This window comes from Lampetra planeri, chromosome 35 (genome assembly GCF_965212315.1).
Source record: "Lampetra planeri chromosome 35, kcLamPlan1.2.h2, whole genome shotgun sequence".
NCBI classification, from domain to species: Eukaryota; Metazoa; Chordata; class Hyperoartia; order Petromyzontiformes; family Petromyzontidae; genus Lampetra; species Lampetra planeri.
In genome coordinates this window covers 1426599-1451440 of record NC_136141.1, presented here as the reverse complement: position 1 = coordinate 1451440, position 24842 = coordinate 1426599, and the positions used below count along the sequence as shown (strand labels likewise).

The following is a 24842-nucleotide window of genomic DNA, read 5'->3' as shown; positions in this document are numbered from 1 at the left end:
GGGGGAGGGAGGGGGAGGGAGTGTGAGAGGGGGAGTGTGAGGGGGGGGTGTGAGGGAGTGTGAGGGGGGGGGTGTGAGGGAGTGTGAGGGGGGGGGGAGTGTGAGGGGGAGGGAGTGTGAGGGGGGGAGAGTGTGAGGGGGGGGAGAGTGTGAGGGGAGGGAGTGTGAGGGGGTAGGGAGTGTGAGGGGGAGGGAGTGTGAGGGGGAGGGAGTGTGAGGGGGAGGAAGTGTGAGGGGGGGAGAGTGTGAGGGGAGGGAGTGTGAGGGGGAGGGAGTGTGAGGGGGAGGGAGTGTGAGGGGGAGGAAGTGTGAGGGGGGGAGAGTGTGAGGGGGGGAGAGTGTGAGGGGGGGAGAGTGTGAGGGGGGGAGAGTGTGAGGGGAGGGAGTGTGAGGGGGGGAGAGTGTGAGGGGAGGGAGTGTGAGGGGGAGGGAGTGTGAGGGGGTAGGGAGTGTGAGGGGGAGGGAGTGTGAGGGGGAGGAAGTGTGAGGGGGGGGAGAGTGTGAGGGGAGGGAGTGTGAGGGGGAGGGAGTGTGAGGGAGTGTGAGGGGGAGGGAGTGTGAGAGGGGGAGTGTGAGGGGGGGGTGTGAGGGAGTGTGAGGGGGGGGTGTGAGGGAGTGTGAGGGGGGGGGGAGTGTGAGGGGGGGAGAGTGTGAGGGGAGGGAGTGTGAGGGGGTAGGGAGTGTGAGGGGGAGGGAGTGTGAGGGGGAGGGAGTGTGAGGGGGAGGAAGTGTGAGGGGGGGAGAGTGTGAGGGGAGGGAGTGTGAGGGGGAGGGAGTGTGAGGGGGAGGGAGTGTGAGGGGGAGGAAGTGTGAGGGGGGGAGAGTGTGAGGGGGGGAGAGTGTGAGGGGGGGAGAGTGTGAGGGGGGGGAGAGTGTGAGGGGAGGGAGTGTGAGGGGGGGAGAGTGTGAGGGGAGGGAGTGTGAGGGGGAGGGAGTGTGAGGGGGTAGGGAGTGTGAGGGGGAGGGAGTGTGAGGGGGAGGAAGTGTGAGGGGGGGGAGAGTGTGAGGGGAGGGAGTGTGAGGGGGAGGGAGTGTGAGGGAGTGTGAGGGGGAGGGAGTGTGAGGGGGGGAGAGTGTGAGGGGGGGAGAGTGTGAGGGGGGGAGAGTGTGAGGGGGGGAGAGTGTGAGGGGGGGGAGAGTGTGAGGGGGGGAGAGTGTGAGGGGGGGGGGAGAGTGTGAAGGGGGGGAGAGTGTGAGGGGGGGAGAGTGTGAGGGGGGGGAGAGTGTGAGGGGGGGGGAGAGTGTGAGGGGGGGGAGAGTGTGAGGGGGGGGAGAGTGTGAGGGGGGGGAGAGTGTGAGGGGGGGGAGAGTGTGAGGGGGGGGAGAGTGTGAGGGGGGGGAGAGTGTGAGGGGGGGGAGAGTGTGAGGGGGGGGAGAGTGTGAGGGAGTGTGAGTGTGAGGGGGAGGAGCGCGAGGGAGGGGGTGTGAGGGAGGGGGGTCACGTGGGGTCATCAGCTGATCTCCGAGCGCTCTCGCGCCGCTAGGTTCGCGATCACGGCGCTGGCGCTGGCAATGGCGGTCGTGGAGGAGGAGGAGAGTCTCGAGTCGTGGCTCAGTGAGTCGTCCCGTCTCCCTGTCGCGCTCCGTGCGGGGTCGCCGCCGCCGCCTCCTCGTGTCCCGCCCGCAGCCTTCAGCCTCGGCGGCGCTCGCCTCCTTCTAGTCTGTCGAGTAGCGGCGCTCCCTGCGTGAGCAGGTTACTAGGCCGCTGCGATGCCTTTCGTGTTTCCTAGCCACGCCCGGGCCCCCACCCCCACCTCGTTCCCCTCCCCGCCCTCGCCCGCCCGCCTTGGACGCGGAGCTCTCCCCCCCCGCCCCTGCGTTCCTGTAATTCATTCTCTGTTCCTGTAATTCATTCTCTGTTCCTGTAATTGCTTCACGATTTGTGGTTGTCATTCGCTGTGAGTCGTCCGTGTCATCGGTGGCGCCGTGATTCCCGGACGCAGATAATCCCAGTGGCGGGCGGGTGTTTGAATCAGTAAACAAACCTCCACCTCCTCCACCTCCTCCTCTTCCTCCTCCACCTCCTCCACCACCTCCTCTTCCTCCTCCTCCACCTCTTCCTCCTCCACCTCCTCCACCATCTCCTCGAGGTCGCGACTCTCTCTCTGCCTTTCCGCGATGCAGTTCAAGGGGAGATGAAGGCGGCCGAGCGTGTCTCTGGCCACGACAACCCCGTGATAGGTGCTCGCTAACCATCAGTCTGTATGGCAAAGGTCTGGTGCACGTGTGTCTTTGTGTAATGTACATTGCGTGTTTGTTTGCTTATATTTACATGCCTGTCAACACATACGGTTTACCCCGTATTTAGCCGTTTCAATGCGGGCGTTTTATTTGTGTATTTGTTTGTGTTTCTCCCTTGTGATGGGACTTTGTAAGATGAACGTTGAGATTTATAAGGTCTGAATTGGTCTGATAAAGGGGTTCAAAGCTATGAATTAATGGTGTGCACTTGCACGTTCGTGTGTATTGTCTGCACGGATGTGTGTGTTTAATGAAAAACACTTGTACAAACAGCAGACAACTTCCCGTTGTTTCCTCGTCTCCGTTGCCGATGCCTGTGTGTGTTTGTGTCTCAACAATCGCCTTACATTCGTATCGATTGCCCAAACAGCGTTCCATTGGCGCGCACGTTACAGCATTTTTGTTTTCATCATAGAGGTGGTTTTTTGGGGGGGCGGGCGGGGTTTGATCGCGAAAATATAAATGTGTGTCGTTAAACCCACCAACCACCCGACGCGGCCAATAATTAGTAAGGGGTTGTCACGTAAACAGAACGTGACAATTCGTTACGAGTACAGCAAACCCGGGTTGTGTGTTGGAGAGTAAACCCACAGCATTTACAAATTGGCTACCGTGACATTTCGCTGGCGAATACGACAACCAGCATCATCAGGCGACAGCCAGATTTGTGGAGAAATTCTGTTTCGTTCATGAATAGAGGGACAAATATTTACACGATCTAACCGAAAACACCTCTTATGGATAATATTGGTCGCGAAAGCCTCTGACGTGTAAATATATTTTTGACATCACTGCATCTTCGCCACATTAAATCCGCTTCCAGAGGGGAATATTTATTCTTGTTTTTTAACCTGCCAACGCTGTATGGTTTTAATTGCGGCGAAGTCGTCGTGCCTGTCAATGCAAGTAATTCCAGAAGTAACAACGGAGGTGCGCGTTGCTATGTGGCATCGTCAGCGGTGTTTTATAGTCTTAGCCCTGGGTGAGCAAAAATAATACAAACGGCTCAAAGAGTTTGCACTGCATTGCATTTGCAGTGCAAAATTCCCGCACCCGTGTGTTTACAATGCCGCATCATTGTCCGGTGTTAAAAATCTCGGTCCGAGGTGAACTCCGGGGAATCGTTATCCGTCCACAATGCCATCGATCAGTAGCCCTGTAGAATGACACCAAAATCTTGTCCGAAGGCAACCCTGGCAGCCGCCCAAGAAATGTGGAATTTGCGCAACACTGCCCAGGCCACTGAAGGAAAAACGAAACACCGGCCCATGCTCATTGTTTGAGCCGCAAAGTTTTTCTTATTATGTATTTGTTAGTGATCTCTATACTGCTCGTGTGAGTTTTGCAGAATACTGCTCACTATGGCAGTTCTTTCCTTTTAAAAAAAAGCCTTTGTTTGCACAAATGTATCCGTGTGCTTCCTGAAATTTGCGGCTTTGTGGCTGGGCAGCACTGGCCGTGTTTTTCGTGTAGGCTAATGACGTTGCATACTAATTGTGAATGTTTCACTTCCACTCTTAAATGTAATCTTCCAGGTCCGATGCAATCAGTGCGGTTTTGTGGAACATCAACAGCGGTTGTTTTGTGATATGGACTGGCTCCCGTCCGTGAGAATGTAGAACTCGTGTCTGGAAACAGAAGGGACATCCCCATCGAACGCTCCATTGAACAGGAAATAACTTAGACGTTTTCACTTAAGTTTTAAACGACCATCGCTTCCTTGTCGAAGTTGTCCACGTCATTTAGACCTTCCTCACTGTGCAAAACCTTGCTGCGTTACCTTTCATTTCTGCCTCTCTTAGTTGTAATTGTAATACATTGCATTGTGATTGCTGTGACGTGCTCAGACAAAGCAACCAGCCCCATGAACCGGCAGGAGGACTGGGAATACATCATGGGCTTCTGCGACCAGATCAACAAGGAACTGGAAGGGTCAGTCTTCTTTGTGGTCGGAGGGAGAATGAGGGTTAACATCAAGTGACGTAACCAACATCCGCAGTGCAGTATCTCTCAGATGCACACGACCCACGGGGTTACCGCACGACCGCTGAGCCAAGCGATACGTTGCGCTGTCCAGGGTTGTCGCAATCGCAGATGGCTCAGCCATGTGTCCAGGTTCGTTTACCTTCGGTATGCTGAGTGTGTGTCTTGAGATGAAGAGCAGAGTTGGGCCAAATGTTGGTTCTGCAGGCCACCCAGTCTCCCTTTTTACGTCCACCAATCCACCCTCTTGTGTCTACCAATCAGCAGATCCGTGTTATCCTCTTTGCCCATGTTTCAAGGAGGCAAGACGATAAGATGTGGATATGGAGATGGTAAAGTGCTGTAACAAGGAATGATATGTTTAGATTTAGGCCTCTTAAGTCTTGCAGTTGCTTAGCCTTGACATCATGTGAGCCATTTTCAACCCACTGCTGGATGATGACTTTCCCAAGTCACCATCTCACACTGTCCTGCGATGTAGCAATCCGTCTAGCACCTGCACATGAGCTAATTTCATTGCTCCATCTCCGTAATGGACATTTTTAATGGCACATTACCCCATTTCGCAGCCACTCCGACGTTAGTCTTTATCACCGGCCATCGTTTTTTTGAGTGACGTGTCCTGCCCAGGCACACATAGAGCTATGTCCATTGCTCTCAACTCTATTCCCCAGGAGATACGTAGTTAGAATATAAACCAAGGCTTCACGGGCACAGAGGTCGGCAAGCAGACTTAAAAGTATGATGCTGTTGGGCATGGGTCCTGTGCGCTGTGAGCTGGGGTCTGGAGTCTCGCCGTAACGACGACCCCGTCTCTTGACTCCGTTCTCCTGCAGGCCCCAGATCGCAACGCGGCTGCTCAGCCACAAGGCGCAGTCACCACAGGAGTGGGAGGCCCTGCAGGCGCTGACGGTGAGCGCGAGGGTTGGCACCCCGTCGGCCCTCGGGGCAGATACTCCGGCACTGTGCCCCAGCGCCGTCGAAAACTCGCAGTGATGGGCGTTCCTGGTCACTCATGAGACTGCCGACGTCTTGAGTTCTCTGTTGGTTAAAGAAAAGAAACTTGAAACTTGCACATGCCGCTTCCACTCCACTCGGAGCCAGTGGCTAGATGTCCATGACTGCACACAAACCTCATGTCGTGCAGGAGTTATGTCGGTGTGTTCAGCTTCCCTGACACACGTCGATTGCGTAGATTGATTTTAACTTTATTTATTTTGTTCTCTTTTTCAAATGTATTGAGCTTGTGCTTCTGGTGTTGTATCACGAGACAAATACACATTGGGAAATTTCACGAAATAGTGTGTCCCTGTGTGCCAGACACTGGCTGCTCAGATGTTAACCCAGATTCTCAGCTGTGCCGGCTCGGCATACTAGTTTCTGAGACACTTGGTCAGTAGTTGTTTAATTCACATTTTGTTCACAATGTGGTCTTCGTAAGAACGTCGCAATGAATCCTATATAATGTACATATGTTGCCTGGCGGAGAACACAGACTCGCTTGAGAGCTTAAGACCGAGAGTCCTCTTATAATGTTCATCGCTGTTGAGGCTTAATTGGAAAAATGTGTTCCCAAGAGCCGTGCTTGCTGGTGCTTGAGAGGGCTATAAAATATACAGTGGACCTACACATGCATTGAGAATGCCGTGCCTTGGCCACGTGGTACTTGATGCAGTTTCACTTAGCCAGGCTGCGTGGTTTCGCCTGGCCGCGTGCTAAGATCAATGACATGGGTTGTGTACAAGTTGTAAAGACATTTTTTTTCTCACCGAAGCAGTGCCATCCTGAGAGAGGTAACATTGGCGGTAGTTATTCATTCATGGTTATTAAGTACGGTCATTTCATATATTAGTTATTGCTATAATGAAGCTTTCTGCTTGTACATAAAATTGTACGTGACAACCCGTGTTTAATATTACATTTTTGGTAGTGCTTAAGAAGATTTTAGTCGCCATGCTGCACAGTCTATGCCTCTCTGTTGCAGTAGAACAAGTAGCGTGCGCTTTTACTTACAAACCCACGCGGCGTTGCTCCCAGGTGCTGGAGGCCTGCATGAAGAACTGCGATCGGCGGTTCCACAGCGAAGTGGGGAAGTTCCGCTTCCTTAACGAGCTCATCAAAGTCGTCTCACCGAAGGTGCGCCGCCACGTTCAACAACATTGCGCCCGCGCACCGTCTATTACGTCTGCGACAAAGAGCTTCATAGTTCATCGGATTCCTCCGGTATAAATACAGATTCTCATTCTACGACGGCCACACAACTGCCGCTCGCGGTGGGTGATGCGTATAGTATGCGGTGGGGGGGGGGGTTGATCAGTTACGTTCATGTGTTACATGAACGTTCACGTGTTACATGAATGTCGCCACCCGATTGGTACGGTTGTCTATGTACCAAAGAAAGAAGTTCAGCGTGCACACGTACGTCGAGGGTGGCGAGTGAGCCGGTGGACAGCGTTCAGGAGTAGCCTGGTCGCGGTGAATGCCTGAAACGCTGTTGGCGAATGATCGAAGCGGGCAGTGGTGTTAACTATGCGGTCTGTGGTTTGAGATTGGTGTCCGCAGTCCAAGGTGGTCGCATCTGTTTGCTTTGTAACAATTTACTCGTATTTGTCAATCCACTGACGAAGGAAGCCTTTCCTTTGCTGCGTCGGTCGTTGGCGTCGGTTGGAGCTACTTCACCATGCTGGTCACGGTTGTTTTGTGAAGTGGGAGAGAGGGGCCCAGAACCAGTTCGGATATTCCTCGCCACCGATGTTAGCCAAGACCTGGAATCGGACTCAAGTGGCCGGGTTGATAGTACCGGCACGTGAACTAATGCGCCACCGTTCATCCGTTTGGAATCGAATCGATTCCGAACGGAATTGTAAGTAAAAGGCGCGTGGCACAGTTTGGCGCCGGTTATCGTAGAGTCTGGTCGTCTCACTACAGCTCTCTGCGGTAAGTACAGTGCAATGTCGCTATGCCTTTGTAAATAAAATTAACGCTAACCGCTGGCGCGTTCTGAGATTCAGCGGTGAACGGGACACCACCCACCCTGCGACTCTCTCTGACGTCTCAGAACGATAAAGGGTTAACTATTACGCTGCATTCCAGGGTGCGAAGGGTTAACGAGTGTGCTCTCTGCGTTGTCGTGCCCCTTCTCACCTGCGCGTGGCAGTACCTGGGGAGCCGCGCGTCGGAGAAGGTAAAGAAGAGAGTTATCGAGCTGATATTCAGCTGGACCCTGGCCCTGCCGGATGAGACCAAGGTCGCAGAGGCTTACCAGATGCTGAAAAAACAAGGTTCGTGTCCGTTGCTATGAGCGGTGACATTTTGTGTTCAATTACATCGCTCGGCATCAATTATAAAACTTTTTAACGGCTCGTGCCATTTCAACGTTCACAGTGTGCACCACGGGAGAAGCGCTCTTATGCATATTTAAATGATTACGTCCCGGGCACTGATGCATTATTTAGCGTGGGCTTTTCTTTATTCTTGTGAGCTTGATGAGAAACGTGCGGGCAAATGAAGGCCCTTTTATTTTTTTGTACTCTTTACCTGATCGTAGTAGTATAATGGCGCTCTCACGAGAAAAAAACATGAATACTTGGAACACTGTCGTAGAATAACCCCAGGAAGACGACACCACTCGCTTTAATACATTTATTTTTAATATACTAGGGGCATATCTGTTATACGTCCTGCACACAAATCAAGCCTAATTGTCTAATTCTGGAATGAGCTCAATTAAGTCATGAAACATGTAGATATCGTTTTAATATTTTTTTGGGCAGTCATTGGTGACTGGGCTGAGAGCCAATTTAATCACAGGAGGCTGATTCCCTGATTCGATTATTTTATCGGTGCTGTCTCAGTGCCGCTACCGCATTTTTGGCACCCTGAGCAACCCAGCTACGTCCCTGGCCGCCTCTTATACGGCAAGTCCTCGTTTAACGCGGTAGATGCGTTCCTGAAAAGTTGCCCGTTAAGCGAAAATCGCGCGAAGCCTAAACAATTTCCCCATAAATAATATAACGTCAAAATTTAGCGATTTACGACGTATGCACATGCCGTTAGATGGTACGACAATTAACTGTGGGGGTATGCCGCTGCGTTACTGTATCATTCCGTGTACTGTATCACTATCGCTCAGCCGCACAGCTCAAGAAAGTAGGTTATTACTATTAACTACTTTTTTGTCGATCGCTTAGAGACCACGTTATCATGGTGCACATTTGGCATTACAACGCTGCGCGTGCCACGTTGTGCGAGAAGTGTTCTCAAATGGAAGAACCGCGTTCTACGACAAACGCGTTATATGGACACGCGTTAAGCGAGGACTTGCCGTCTAATAATAATAATCGTGTCGACACACCGAGCGCTTGCCCCGAGCTCGATGGAGAGCCAGAGGCCTGAGTCAGAATAGCGGTCCCAGGTACAGATATCACAACATCACGTGTACGTCACGTGACATCCTCAACGTACGTCACGTGGGCTACCAGCACGTGGGAATGTTGTGTGTTTGTTTGTATATTGAACTTTTTTGCGCACCGTACGTAGCCAACCGTTGCTCATCGCAGGTGCGGGGGAGGACAACGGACTAAGCACAAAAAGCAGTTTAAAAAAAACATGTTTTCAGTCTAGATTTGAAATGTGTTATTTGTGTCATCCGGCGGTGCGCCGGGATGATGCCGTTGGAAGGAACTCTGCAGGGAGCCTACTGTGGGGTGAATGTTGGCCCCCGGCTTTTGCTTTTGAGCAGGAATCGTGTTGGAGGACCCGATGATCGAGGAGGACAGAACACTGGTGCCGCCGCCACGGCCCAAAGACACGCTCTTTGAGGATGAGGAAAAGGCCAAGGTAAAGTCAACCGAAGGTTTGTTTCAAAATGTATCGATGTTTATTCTCGCCATTGTCTTGCTGCCTTCGCATACAGATTTCTGGCAAACTGAGTATGCCTTTACAGCATCTAGAAATATAAATTAAATAAAGGGATTGTTTTGCGTACGTATTTTTGTTCCTTTAAATGTCTACTTATTGTGCTATCAGTATTTTATCATCAGATGAAATTCATTTCCATTCGGAAATATCAGTGAGCAGTTCATCACCCTGTGTCAGGGCATGACTCTAAAAGTTGACATCACCTTTGAAGCCACTCAACAGGCCTCTCTCAACAATATCTGCGGTGGAGAAAAAATATGTTCTTAAGCGACAAACCAGATGTAGTATTTTTTTTTGTGTGAAATCATTGGTGGCCAGACTTGACACCATCAACTGGCAACAATCCAGAAGGCACTTTAACCACTGGGTATAACTGTGGCCTGGATTTGAACCCAGAATCTCAGTAGTGTACTGCTCTGACTGTAACCCCCTAAGGTACGCAACCGCCTCTAATCTGTGTCTACGTTAAGATTTTCCTGGGTTCGATTCCTGACCCAGGCACCTTTTCTGTGTTGGGGGTCTGAATGTTCTTCACCTGTCCTGCATTGGGTTTCCTCCACGTTCGCTGGCTTCCTCCCGTAAACTAAAACCACGCACGATGTCACCAGTATTGGATAAACGTCCCCATTGCTGAAAGATTACCTGAAAATTACCAATATTAGGATTACACAGGGCAACTTTCACCCCCTTTTGGGGAAACTTGAGAGGACCCTTCTGAAAAGGAGTCTTGAGACTGTAGCATAGTGAGGCATATTCATAATACTAGTAGTAGTAGTAAAAAAGGTCGGCATTGATGTGAAGCATGCAGGTATTTCACGAGGCAGAACGGTCAAAATGATTTCTTTATTAAATTGCTCGGCCACCCGTGAAATTGACTACAGCTGCTACGCGCGGCGCACGGAAGAGCAAGGGCACGATCGTTTGGTACAACTGAAACTTGAACCCCTCCACACCGCAGCAAAGACTTCACCAAACACCCCCGCAACAGAATGGCCCGTGCCACATTCTCACACATCTCCATTGGTTTAGCGGTGGAGCAGTAGCGGGTCTGCTACGGAGTGTCCTATTTTCGCGGCGGGGTTGAACTCTTCCATTGACACCGCACGTCGATTCTTGCCTTTTCTTTCTCTCTCCAGCTGCTGGACCGACTGCTGAAGAGTAAAAATCCCGAAGACCTGCAGGCTGCCAACAGGCTTATTAAGACCATGGTGAAGGAGGTGAGCTCACACATCGGGAGAGCGTCTTGTCAGTTCGTCCATCACCATCTGTGGAAGTTAAAAACAAATCAAATCGCAACTATTTGTTTACTTTACCAAAGAAAAATCCGAATACCGCCACAGTGGTGTGACGGTCAGCACGCTGGGCTTCCGATCCAGGGGTTGCCGCTTCTGTTATCCCCACATGGCGGTTGACACAGCGGTGGTGCAATTTTATTAATTCCCCCCCCCGCCACCCGCCTCTGTCCCCAGGCAGTGGTACGGCAGGTCGCGTGCGGTGGGGTAAAGCGTGGAAACTCCACCTCTTCCAGTCCGCCTGACCAGTGTGAAGGCGCAGGCCGAACGCCCGCTAGAGAGGGGGCTCTGTAGAGGTCTCGCGAGCAGAAAATTGCCAGGCTGCAACGTTACCTGAGCAAAGAAAATCGCTCCGCATGCATGTCGAACGTCTTTCGCGCACCGTACGTAGCGATGCCCATCAAGGCCGTGTGGAGGGGGCATTTCGCGGGCGGTTGTTTAGCGGAGCGTAAACAACGGGGGGCCCCTCTGCACACAGGACCAGGCGCGCATGGAGCGTGTCGGCAAGAGGATCAAGGCGGTGGAGGAGGTGGACGGCAACGTGAAGCTGCTGAGCGAGATGCTGGCTCATTACCGGCGGGAGGACGCCTCGGACGACGATCGCGACATCATGAAGGTGAGCCGGCGACGCCGCGGGTTGCCGCCGGCGCTCCCCCCGTAACTCACGCTGCGCTTTGATCTGTGTGCCCCACGGAAGGAATCCGATGAGCGGTAAAGCTCTCTTTCACAGACGTCCAGTCGTTTGCAGATGTCCACTTCTCTCCTGCGCTTGTGATGTTTGTGTTGTCAGTAGAGATGTGACCGTTCGTCGATTCAAACACCTATTCCTACGCGCCTGATGGGCGTGCGTTGAATCGCGTGCGTAAAAACCTAGGAGTAATTAGCGGGTATTGTTTTAATTCATTATTTCCCATGATATACTCGTTTATACCACTGTGCGGTGGAGCAGTGGTGCAGCATAGCGGTCTGAGTTTGAATCCTGGCCATGGCTAACGTCCGTGGCGAGTGGTATCAGTCCCGGACTGTCTCCTTCACCAACCCACCGCACTGACCAATGCGCCGCAGTACGGTCAACAAAAACCTCCTTCATCCAGCAGTGGATTGAAGATGGGCTTTCATACCATTGTGGATTTTGTCGTTTCATGCCACTGTAGCATCTTGCACTGCTTATAGGTGAAGTTTAATCTCTTTCGTGGCTCTAACAGCATGTATGCACGACGACTAATTTTAAGAAAGTGCTTCAAGGACAACTCTAATGGCTTTCACCACAAAGGAAGACTTTCATTTGATTTTAAATGAAGATGGTGAAAATAATAGTTCGTAATTTTCAACCCATCGTCAATACATGTAATCGATATTGCGGGTTGTTTGACCGTACTTCACCGTGCTGGTCAGAGTGGCTTAGTGAAGAAATGAGGGCCAGGACCGATTCGGATGTGACCCTCCATCGTGGCTGGGAATTTAACTGGGTTGGCTATGGTTAATAGTAGTGCACTAGGCTATCCACTACGCTCCTGCTCCACCCCCCCCATCCCCCCATATTTGTGAAGGCGGTAATTTTTTTTTTATCCCGTTGAGTTCTCCGCGATTACTCCTTTCATGTTTCTTTTCAGTTCTTTTACGAATTAACGGCATCGTCTTGGGCGTGAGAGAGGGCGTTACGTTTCGGCATTCTCATCTCGAACCGCGTCAACAAATCCAAACGGCAGCGCCACGCGTGTCGCGTTTGCTTCACAGGAGCTGCACGAGCGCTGCGAGAAGCTGCGGCCGACTCTGTTCAAGCTCGCCAGCGAGACGGCCGACAACGACGACGGCCTCGGTGCGGCGCTCCCCCCGTCCGAAAAGCGCGCGCGTTCACGCACGCACGGACGCACTACGCGCACACACAGTCATGCACACAAGCACTCGCGCACTCACACACTCGCACAATCACGCACGCACTACGCACACACACAGTCATGCACACAAGCACTCACGCACGATCACGCACGCACTCAATTGCGCAGCAGTCTGACGCGCCTTTCCATCACGGGCATGTCCGTGTCGCTTTCGTGTTTGCGTCATCTGTTGTGCATTACTTGAGTACGTGTGTATGTCTTCTTGGTTCTTTCGGTAAAGTCACGTGGATAGGTAAAAAAAAACTACGACGTTTCGATCACAACACAAGCGATCGTCATCAGGTCCACCTGATGATCACCTGATGACCATCGCTTGTGTTGTGATTGAAACGTCATAGTTTTTTGTTTATATTTTTGAACCTATTTACGTGACTTTACCGGAAGAACCAAGAATATGAATTCCTGCAGTCACGAAAGCTTTAAGTCGAGATTTACATGTGTATGTGTGTCACTTTGCATGCGTGTGTATGTATGTCCGCGTGTCATGGGAGCGGTAGTGTAGCAGTTAGTGCGCTGCGCTATGAACCTGGCGACTACTGCCAACACCAGTGATGATTATCTGAACCGGTCCTGGGCCTCCCCTAGGTCGACTCAGCCTTAAATGAGTACCTGGTGCGGTGTGTAAACATCGCCCCAGGGGAGACGAAGGCAGCCGGGTGTGGTGTGGGCCACCCACCCCCTCGTGTGCCACGGTGCCAGCCTTCATACGTTATCGCTAACAGCACTTGCCCCCAACAGTCTTTTAAGGCTATAGGGGGGGGGTTCTTTGTGTGTCTGTCATGCTTGTGGTTTGTGTGTGGTGTGGGCCTGATTACTGTGCGTGTCTGTGTCACGTTTGTACCGGCACTGCACATGTTGGGTAACGTTAAGGGCATTCATGACTTAATTCGCACGAGGAGGTCATTGCTTGCACTGAATCGGATATATGATGAACAATGATCTCTGGCTACTTAGTCACTCGGGTCTTCACTGCAGAAGAGATTCCCTACGCGCTCTTAAATCAATGGCAGAGAAGGCACAGTGCCCCCCCGGAGTGACCGCCGCTGTCGCCGCCTGCTTCTCTCCCCTCGTTTAGCCGAGATCCTGCGAGCCAACGACGACCTGACGAGGGTCATGAACTCCTACAGGAAGATTGTGGAGAACCGGGAGGTGAACGGAGATGCGGGGAAGATGGAAACGGGCACGGCGCTCGGTAGGCCACCCCAGCAGTTATTTTCCTCCTCTGCCGGTGGCTCGTGGTCGGTGTGAAGCTGCTGAGTGAGCTGCTGGCTGAGTGACTCCTCTGTTGTCTGTTGATTGGGATTTGTTTGCTGGAACGATCTGGGGTGGTGCTGCGGCTGCTACGTACGTTTTATCGGCCGCGCCGTATAAAAAAAACAAACTCGTCCGGTGTGTCTCCACCGCCGCGTGTTGTTCGGCCACGGCGTCCCAACGTCTCGCTCCACGTTCTGGGAGCTTCTTCAGGGTCTGAGCTTCCAGCACGCGGAGAGAAAAGTCGGACGTCGTTCCGAACTGCACGCGGCACAACGCGAAAAACACATCGGAGAGTCAAAATTTGGTCCGTGTCTCAACAGCTTCATGTTACTAATTGGTAATTTTCTGCTTAATGGCAGTTTATTTTCTTGTCCGTTGAAAGTTACAAATGAGTTTTGTTGTTACAAAATGTGAGTGCGGTGCTGTGTGCGCTCCACTCTGAACCTGACCGGCCGAGGTCCATTCCCAGCTACGGCCAACGTCAGTGCCGAGTGATATCCAAACCGCTTGTGGGTCTCTCTATCCCCGTGCTTCACCAACCCGCATTGACCCACCTGGTGAAGTATGGTCAAGCAGCTGCCATGGCCCTACACGGTGTGGAGATGCTTTCAATCGGCAGTAGATTGACAGGGCTGCATTCCTTTTTATTTACAGGTGTGTTTTGTTGTAACTGATTGCGTGGTTTGTATTTTATTTTATAATTCATTCTTTCCGATTAGTTTCAGCGAATTCTTTTATGTTCCACGATGACTATGCAGCAGGTGGATGACACATTTCACAACCCGCTTAAAATTATTGCTTTTCATGCACGTTCGATGATCAGTCATCGGTTTCGCTGTGTGGTCCGTGATCTCCAACGTCGAGCTGCTGCATGCATACTCTGTGCATGTGAAATCAGCTGCTCTGACCAACGGAGTAAAATTCCGCTCAACAATCCTCACGTAGCAGCTTTCAATCTCTCCCCGTGCGCTAAAACCCCAATTCTGTCAACAAATCGATTGTCCCACCAAATGACAAAGTTTAAAACAGGCCGGTAATTGATACAATTCACACTCTGCCACGTGTCACCGAGTCACCCCTAATAATCAAATATTAACATCTGATGATTCCCCACTGCCCCTCCTCCCTTATTCCTACCCTCCCACCCACCTACCCTCCCACCCACCTACCCTCCCACCCACCTCCCCTCCAACCCACCTACCCACCCACCTACCCTCCCACCCACCTACCCTCCTACCCACCTACCCTCCCACCCACCTACCCTCCCACCCACCTACCCTTCCACCTACCCTTCCACCTACCCTCCCTCCACCCATCTTCCACCAACCCATCCACCCACCTACCCTCCCTCCACCCACCCACCTACTTTCCCACCAACCAACCCACCCACTCACCTACCCTCTCACCTACCTCTCGCCCATATAACCGCCCTCCCACCCACCCTCCATCCTATCCACCCCCCTCTTTTTCTCCATTCCACCACCCCTCCCTCCCACGCTCCTTTCCGACAAACTCGCTCCGATCACTCCCAAACCGCACCTCCCCCACCACCCCCCCCCCGCTCGCCAACGCTCGTCTCCACCGGCGCGCAAGACGGAGGCGCCGGGGGGGGGGGACGTGTCGGCGCTCATCGAGCTCGCCGGGCTGGACGTGGCGCCCTCGCTGCCGGCGCCACGACCCAAAGCGGCGGCGGCGGCGGCGACGCGGCCGCCACCGCCGCCCATCTTCCCCGTGGTGCCGCCCCCTCCCGCGAGGCACGCCGGGAGCCTGGCGGGCAGCGCCGCCCTGGAGCGTGCGGCGAGCCTGCTGGACGACGAGCTCGTGTCCCTCGGTGCGTGGCCCCCCCCCGTCGTCGCGCGCGGCGGAGCCGAGTGCGGCGGCGTGTCCTCGGAATCACGCGGCCGGACGTGACGTGTCCTGTGTGTAACGGGGGGATGTCTACTTTGAAAAACTAATTTCTTTGCAACAGCTTTTTGTGTTTAGTTTGTTGTCCTTCCCCCGCACCTACGATTAAGTTCTACATAAATGCGTGTGTTTGGAGACCGCAATTTTTTTTTAAATGGTTGCATGCTGCCACTCCCAAAGCTGAAGTGTTGAATGGTGTGCAAGGCTTTGCCGACTCGTTGTTAGCTGCGTCTCCTCCACACTGCGCAGAAACGTCACGCGCTGGGCAGTCACAGGTTCGGTCTCAATGCAGCAATACCACTCCACTGTTGCCACAAAGTGGTAGTAATTGTTTTGACCCTGGAGGTATGATGGGCTCTGTTGATTCCCAACTTAGGAACTGAAGTTGCAAATTTCATATTTTAGTTGTCATATGCTCTAACCACTGTGCCACCAGACCAGATTCCGACAGGAAATATATATTTTTAATTAAATATGTATTCACTGCCATCGCTACTGGTTACAGATCCTATTCATGTTCCTCCTGTGTTTGTTGTGAGCATTGATTGAGCTCCGAGTGGCTCTAAATGTAAATTATACTTCTGCAAGTGTGAATTTTCTCCTTTTAAAGAATACATGGCAACGAGCGCGTGTCGGGTACAAAATGGTGTCCGTACGAGTTGGCGCTTGCGATGTTGACGGGGAGTCTTTCTGTTTTGAACACAGCCATCGACGAGCCCGTCCCCAACCCGGCGGTGGATCCTGCCGTGGTCAACTGGGACTCGATCATGGTGAGCGTGGTCAGGAGGAGGAGGCGACGTGTGGCCCACAATTGGGCGATTCATTAACTCGTTTTTTTATTTGACCAAGTAAGGCACACTGATATATGTAGCTCTTTTTGCAGAAGCGACCTGGCCACAAATGATATCCCAATGAAGTAGCTTATCACGACGTGGAAGTCTAGAGCAGCCTAATACTCTTAAACGTGTGATGTTGATTTAAATGTGGAGGGAAAAACCGAAGGAGGACTTCAGATATACAGGGATCAGGATCAGAATTTAACCCACGACCTCCTGTATACCAGGCGAGGAGGTCGTGGGTCACTGCATCGCGCGCTTCAGATGCGCTTCTGCTCCCGTCTGGAACGCTCTTTTGATATTAGGAAGCCACTGGAGCTATGCACTGTGAAATCTAGATTGAAAACTAATTTCTTTATAACTGAGCACGGTTGGCTACGTACGGTGCGAAAGAAGTTCAACGTACATGAATCAGAAGAAAAACTAACATAAAATAACCTGATCGGTATGGAGGCTCCCACAAGGCCATGCGGAAGGGCGTGTGGCACAGTTTGGCGCCGGCTAGCGTAGAGTCGGTTCTCTGCGGGAGTACAGTGCAATGTCGCTATGCCTCTGTGAATAAAGTAAACGCTGAACCGCTTACGCGCTCCCGAGATTCGGCGGTGAACGGGACACCACCCGACCTTTCCCGTTCCATCTCGCCACGCCACCCTCCCGGTTTGACAGCAGGACCGGTCGGCCGACGTCGCGTTCCCCCCGCTGGGGGCCGGCTCCTCGTCACGGAACGCGTCGCTGGTGTCCACGCCGTCCCACGGCGGCGCCCCCAGGACCGACGCGTCGTGCCCCAGCGGCCTGGAGGAGCTCGATCTGCTGGGCAAGACCCTGCTGCAGCAGTCGCTGCCGCCGCAGGGCCTGCAGGTCAAATGGTAACGTCTCCCGTCGACCGACCCGCTGTTTCATTTGCCAAGTCAGGTGGAGCTGTGCAGTAGGCGGCGCGCAGGGGGTAATTTAGTCTTCTGTGAAAACCTGAGAGCCTACGCTTGTTATTACGTACCCAGGCAGTTATTTACCAACTTTAAATTTCGCTTTTGATAATGTTCACCGTGTCATCCTCTAAAGCACAAATTTCTGCAGTTAACTTGAAAATCGACTCAATCCTCATGCTTTCAATTCAACGTTTTTTAAAATTTCTTTGACACAAGAGCTTTTGCGGATCATCAATTGTGGGTTTTTATTTTTTCCGGGACACCCCTCCGTTCACGCCGCCGCTCCCCCCCCCCCCCCCCCAGGGCGGCACCGCAGGCCAAGCTGACGCTCCACGAGATGCAGAGCAGCAAACTGCCGCCTCCTCTCTCGGCGGCGTTCCCCGCGGTGCCGCCACCGCAGCCCCCGGCCGGCCCGGCCCAGGGAGCGGCGGCCGCTCTGGGCATCGCCCGGCAGCCGTCGCTGGAGCTGGAAGCCGGACAGAGTCCACTCCGTGGCGGGGCCTCCTCCTCCCAGCCGGACGCGTCACTGGCCAGCGTGGTGGTGCCTCTGGAGTCGATTAAGCCCAGTGAGAGTCCCGTGCGTGGCCTGTGGTGTGTGTGTGTGTAACCGTGAGAGGAGCGGTAGTGTAGCGGTTCGCGTGCTGCCCCCGTCGCTTATCTCGGGTTGGAGACACGTTGACCTCTGACCTGTTTTATTCAGCGAATGTCTTTATGCGAGACTTTTTTACGCACAGCACCAGATACACAAGGGAATCAATTAAACAAATGGATATGTATGTCGATGTTAACAACCAAGCGCCGCCCACGTAGTAGTACTACGGCCCCATCCATGTTCGGAAGCGGCCCTGCCCCTGGTCACACCGGAAGTGCTTCGACTGAACCCGCCGGTGCCTCGGAAGGTCGACGCCAGGCATGTGGACTCAATGCGAGGGTGGGGGGAGCAACGCTCTGATGGCCCTGTGTCCCCCCTTGCAGGCAGCACCCCTCCTGTCACCGCGTACGACAAGAACGGGCTGCGCGTGCTGCTACACTTCGCCAAGGAGAGCCCCCCAGGCCGCGCCGACGTGCTCGTGGTTGTGGTGTCCATGTTCAGCACGGCGCCGCTCTGCATCGGGAACATCATGCTGCAGGCCGCCGTGCCCAAGGTGCGGTCTCCCAGCGGCGTTGGAACGGGCGTTGGAACGGCGTTAGAATAGGTATTAGAACAGGCGTTAGAATAGGTATTAGAACGGTGTTAGAATGGGTATTAGAACGGTGTTAGAATGGGTATTAGAATGGTGTTAGAATGGGTATTAGAACGGCGTTAGAATAGGTATTAGAACGGCGTTAAAATGGGTATTAGAACAGGCGTTAGAATAGTTATTAGAACGGGCGTTAGAATAGTTATTAGAACGGCGTTAGAATGAGTATTAGAACGGGCATTAGAATAGTTATTAGAACGGCGTTAGAATAGGTATTAGAACAGCGTTAGAATGAGTATTAGAACGGCGTTAGAATAGGTATTAGAACAGCGTTAGAATGAGTATTAGAACAGCGTTAGAATGAGTATTAGAACGGCGTTAGAATAGTTATTAGAACGGCGTTAGAATAGGTATTAGAACAGCGTTAGAATGAGTATTAGAACGGCGTTAGAATAGGTATTAGAACAGCGTTAGAATGAGTATTAGAACGGCGTTGGGCGTCTAGGCGTGGTTCTGCAGGTGTCGCTACAGTCCCAGCACTGTTCCCTTCCCAGACGATGAAGGTGAAGCTGCAGCCGCCCTCGGGCACGGAGCTGCCGCCCTTTAACCCCGTGCTGCCCCCGAGTGCCATCACGCAGGTCATGCTGCTCGCCAACGCTCACAAGGTTCGGTCACACGGCCACAGTGGGGGGGGGGGGGAGGGTGTGGGTCCGTACCGGGCGTCACTGCTGTGGTCACACTGCAGCATTACACTGAGCCACCAAAGCGGGTAATTTTTCAGTATTGCAATGTTTGCCCACTGCCGCTTACATTATTTATTGTTTTTAATTGTGGGAGGAAACCCGGAGGCAACCCATACAGAAAGAGAGGGGAGAACATACAAACACGAAAAGGCATCCTAGTTGGGAATCAAACCCGTGCACTTCATGCTGTGAGGCAAGCAAGGCTGTCACCCAGCCACCTAACACGTGTGAGGGTAACGGGCAGAACTGCACAGAATTCAGTAATCCGCTGCTGTAATGCCATATTTCAGCCACCTCTCATCACAAGTCTGCAACGCTTGATATTTCCAGGCATTCTCCGAGTGTGCGATGAGCAGTCCTTGTGTGATGCGAGTGGGCTGCGTGTGCGGTGAGCGTGCCGGGTGAGCGGGCCAGGTGTGCGGTGAGTGGGCCGGGTCAGCGGGCTGGGTGTGCGGTGAGCGGGCTGGGTGTGCGGTGAGCGTGCCGGGTGAGCGGGCCGGGTGTGCGGTGAGCGGGCCGGGTGTGCGGTGAGCGGACCGGGTGTGCGGTTAGCAGACCGGGTGTGTGGCTGTTGCAGGACAAGGTGCGTTTGCGGTACAAGCTGACGTACACCCTGGGCCAGCAGCCGCACTCCGAAGTCGGGGAGGTGGAGGAGTTCCCGCCAGTCGACAAGTGGGGCTACCTCTGACCCCGGAGCCTTTTCCCTCCTCGCCGGCTCTCCGCGGTGACCTCTGCGTGTCTGGGAGATGCCAGCGGCGCCACCGAGCAGCGCTCGCGGTGCCACCACAGAGATTGGGATTTTAATGAAAGCAGCGGCCGGCGAGAAAGGAACGAATTCATTCAAGCGTGGAGCGCTGTGTGCACAGGAGCCGGGTCAAGGCGTAGCGTCGTGTGCGTATTTCCATGTCACCTTTAAATTACCATCCGTTTTTGTCCGTTAGATGAGCATTAGGCGTGGTCACGCACCAGCACAGGTTGTCGATTGTCGTGTAAACTTGTGATGTTCGAGCGTACAGGATGCCACACGTGACGTGCTCACAATCGCCGACGATACGCACCACCCCCTCCCCGTGAGCTTACAGCTCTTGCCAGTGGTCCAAGGTTGTAAAGAAATTAGGCTTCTAAGGCAGCCGCTGACTTGCATTTGGTGCAGTAGGGCACCCCGCAGAATGCATTTAACCATTTAAAAGTGGCTGTGTGTGGGATAATAAAAAAATAAACTCATGGCACTGAGACGAGAGATCGATGAAGGTGGGAGACAGACTGCAATGAAGTTTAGCAAAGCTCATTCCCCCAGAATTAAACTGTGAAATGTCAGCTGTATGTGTTTGCAGCATCTGTGCGTTTTTTTACATGTTATTTCTATATATTGTTTTTGCTTTTGAACCACGTGCATGAAATCGCACTTGCCATTGTCCCAGCACTCTAAGCGAAACTACTTGAAGGGTATTTCAGGAATTGCTTCGCTTGCCCCGTGGCTGCTTTTGTGAGTGACATTGCTTGCCGGCTGCCAAACCCAGCCATCCGTGTCACCCCCGCCAATGCAAGTGCCTGTCAGGGCGTGCGTGTTGAGATGAAGTTGAGCGGCCCGCTTTGTTGACGTCTGCCCTCGGCTGCTTGTACGCGACAGACAGCGCCACGATTGCCAAAGGGTGATGACACTTAGCAAATCAAGTCTATGGCACTACGGCAGCGGCTGTCAAGCTTCCCAATGAGTTTTCGGATTGCGCCGCGTGTCAATCGGCGCGATGTCCCCCGACGTTTCGCTTCTGGCACGGAGAAGTGAAGTTCCTGAAGAAGCTCCGAGCACGTGGTGGGGGCGAGAAACGTCGGACGTCACGACGAACAACACGCGGTGCAACCCGAAAACACAGTCAAGTTTTACGGTGGTCGGTTTCACCCGGATGGCACGTATGTGACAAAGAGCTTCATCGGATTCCTGCAGTTTAAATAACGATTCTGATTCTAATTCTGGCACCTAGCTGTCCAGGATAAATTGGGTCATTGACATTTTCTAAACTTTGCAGAGCATCGGGATACAAGACTGCCCAGATGCAGGACTTGCCCACAGTTTGTGGTTTGGCCACAATCGCGCTTCAAGTAATTTTTGGGGTTACATTTTATTTAAAGTTTGTGTTGTGTGGTGGTGGGGGGCCGGGGTAGGAGTTGAGGAACTTGGCCAAATTGCGAAGATAACCCCGAGTCTAAGCCAGGTGTCGTGTTCTAGGAATGGAAATGCACTTGCGCGTTCTCGGCGTGCGCTGGCACTGGGGGAGGTGAGCGATTCTGTGGCGCTTCCGCGGCTCCGACCTTGGTGGGTGGATCTCCTCCGACGGAAACGTTGCGTCGGCAAAAGCGCGTAAACCGCCCCCCCCCCCCCCAGCGATAAGAACTTGCGTGTAATTGAATCGTTACGTCCGTGCGGTATGTGTTTGCACATCTGAAGCAGAAATAAACAATTGAAGAATGGAATGTTAATTTAAGAAAAAATCAAAATTAATAGGTATATGCAAGCATTGTTGTTGTTGTGCCAGACATGTCCTCGGAGTTGTATTTTTATAGTGCTAACTGCTGCTCGCTGTGCACGTGAAGAATGTGAATGTTTTGGTTTAAAACAGTGCCTCATGCATTTTTACCAGTTTTTTTGCCATTTGTTGACTCGCGTTAGAAACTCGTCGAGCGTACTTTACACCGCATCACGCCATCTCAGTGCAGCTGTGTTACAGCAGCAGCAGCAGCCTGTTACAATAATAACAAAATAACGGCATTTCCAAGAATGTGTACCCGAGTAGCCGCTTGTATGGAAAGACCGAAGCAAAGCTTTAACCAACACGTGGGTCGTTTTACAGAACTGGTCACTGGGGTTTGAGATCGAGCAGTCGTGGCCTTCAACATCACGTTGTCCATGACAAAGGTAAATGGCCCCAGCATTTTCTCGACGACCAAACTTTACAAATTGTTATTTTCTTTGAACCTATCTACGTGACTTTACCGAAAGACCCAAAGAATATACTTAACATTTTCCTGAACACCAGATACCAAACGCGCGTGTGGATTGCGTAGAGTGTGACCTCGTCCGCCGTTAAACCGGGAACTTGACAAAGCTGGACCGGGATCGATGCAGAGGTTGCAAACGGGTTTTGATTCCTTACCCGTACCTGGCCGCACCAGGGTCGCAAATGAGTGATAAACGGTGACTCACCAGTGACTCACGGCCTACCCGTACCCGGCCGCACCAGGGTCGCAAACGGGTACCCGTAGCCCGGTATTGGGTAGGGTACGGGTATCGGGTACCCGGTTGCTACCTCTGGATCGATGTCACCGATGGTTTGGAGGCCCGCTGACTGAAAGTGCGACGCTCGTGACCTTTGGGCCGCGTGGCCCAGAGGTCAAGAGCACGGGCGGCAACCACCGAGGGTCCGGGTTTCATTCTGGGTGTGTACGGTGAACTTTGTTCGCACCGTACGTAGCCAACCGTGCTAATGGGAGGGGTGTGTGTGGGGGGGGTATCGGCTGTCCAGGATCACAACTGGGGTTTTCCAAGTGCGCACCGAGTTGAGATCAGCCCGGACACCAGTGACCGCAAAAACTACCCCACCCCCAACCCACCACCGCATGCGGCATTTCGCGTCATTTGGCCATGCAAGAAGCATCGTGAATGAGGGAAACTGATTGTAGGAGCTTTGAGTTGCTGCGATGTCCCCTTACCAAAGGGCCGCGCTCCCGTGTGGGGTCATGTGACGCCGCGGCTCTGCGCGAGCACTCAAAACTGTTTTCGTCTCGTGGTCGTGACGCCGATTGAGGACATTTTTGTCCTCAGTCCGGGGGGAAACTGATAACGGCGTGTGCGAGTTCGACTTTAACTACCAGACCTGTCAGCTGTTGATGATGGGCCGAGGTCAAACGAAGGTGTGTTGGTACACGTGCTCGGAAAGCGTCCTGCGGAACGAGATCGGCATCGCGACTTTCGCCCAGGGTCGAGGCCTTTTGAACTTCATAAATATTCCCTGCCAGTGATTCCGTGGCTCCGTTTAAAAACAAATTCCTTGCGAGCACTTGCAATGAGCAGGCGCGGTGTCGCCATCCCTCGGCATCTCTCTCCATTCCACGGCTCGATGTCCCCTCGCGTTCCGAGACACCCTCGCGGTCGCTGCGATCAGCTGGCCGCGGCGGTGTTTGTCTAAACTAGCGACGCCGCGCCTGGAGCTATTCATTATCGAACGCGGTTATGGTGATTTGTTTAAAGTTATCGTCATTGAATGTATCGCATCCCTGTTGATACACCTGCAGCGACGACCATAGATCTTGTTTACGGCTTACCTCCCCCCGCACATCTATACCTGCAACGCCAATCTTAATCGCTAGAACGTCCAGCCCTGATTAAGTGACCGTTGTTTTTGTTGTCTAAGCAGAATGTAATGAACGCAGAGAGAAAGACTCACGCATTCAAAACCTCGCGGTCGAGTCGGTCTGTCTTTGACGAGCACGCTGGAGGCGTTCTCATGATGCACCACTGCCCTCGATTAATACCGATCGCTTCTAAGCTCCCGGTACATCAAAGTTGCATGCGGAACAAGCCGTGATTCGTATATAAAGTTGTTGTGGCCTCGGCTACATTCGCCAATAAATTGATGGAATCACGGCCACGATTCGTGGTGGTTGGTGGTGCATCATCACGCCTCTCCACCATGCCTCATTCAGGCACACGAGAGACGGTGGCGGTGGACGGGTCAACGCTTGTTGACGGCTGTAAATAAAGCGAACGTTGAGTAAGACGCTGGGCACAGCTCGCACTGTGTGCGTTTCGGGTGTGCTGCGTGGGTATCGTGGCGGTGAAAAAGCGGTATAACATTTTCATTTGAGTATGCAGTAGAGAACACCCGCCTGGCCCTCGAGTTTGATGAGGCAACACAATCATCGGTTGTTCTGGTGGGTCTGTGGATCCACACCAAATATAGTACAGTATTCCCTCTTAACGTTTTTCATCTGTTACATGAAAACTGTGAACCGAAATCTAATTCACTTCTAAGCTGACAAATAAGTAAAAAAAAAAATCGCCGAGTCTGCACTGGAGAGAGCTGTTTTCCACTGTCAAAACAAAACGTAGAATATAAACGAAGGTAGTAGTCGATATAAAATAAAATAAATAATCAAAAATAAATTTAATCACGACGTTTCGGAAGCAACACAGGCTTCCGTCATCAGGTGGGACAACCACAGCAAGAAGCAAATTACTGTACTGAAAGAACTAAAGAGGATGGAACATTGTAGTCACCAAAACTTAAGATCTAAGGTCGTCAAGGTTGAAACGGCTCAAATGGGCGTCGCTGATTGGCCGAGGTCACGGCTCAGCCTGGCTTTCGAGCACTCAGATTGGCCGAAATTGGCGCCACCGCGTGCACATCGTCATCACGTGACCGTGAGTCAGAATGGTAACGTCGAAACACGAGGTGAAACGTTAACCGAAAACCGTTAACAGATGTCACTTAACAGAGGCATGACTGTATTGCACTTTTGTGCAAGACGGCCCTTCTGTCAATCCACAGCTGGATGATGGCATCCCCACGCCGTCACAGATCGTGGGGGTTGTTGGACCACACAGAGGTCGGTGAAGGCAGGGGTGCTTAGACACGACCACGAGAATGTTGAATCAGATTTAAGTT

The 24842-nt window shown here is 52.5% G+C and overlaps 1 protein-coding gene across 1 annotated transcript; it reads left to right on the top strand.

Moving 5' to 3' along the window:
* The first annotated feature begins 1447 nt into the window (after positions 1-1447).
* On the top strand, positions 1448-23954 carry GGA1 (golgi associated, gamma adaptin ear containing, ARF binding protein 1). The gene is given in 18 exon segments (XM_078610794.1): positions 1448-1555; positions 4089-4173; positions 5061-5136; positions 6262-6360; positions 7382-7505; positions 8966-9063; positions 10281-10361; positions 10915-11052; positions 12174-12255; positions 13410-13526; positions 15182-15192; positions 15194-15419; positions 16199-16263; positions 16996-17195; positions 17559-17821; positions 18231-18400; positions 18991-19101; positions 19757-23954. Coding segments are annotated over 18 exon segments (2100 nt in total). The 5' UTR covers positions 1448-1512; the 3' UTR covers positions 19868-23954.
* The last annotated feature ends 888 nt before the right edge of the window (positions 23955-24842 follow it).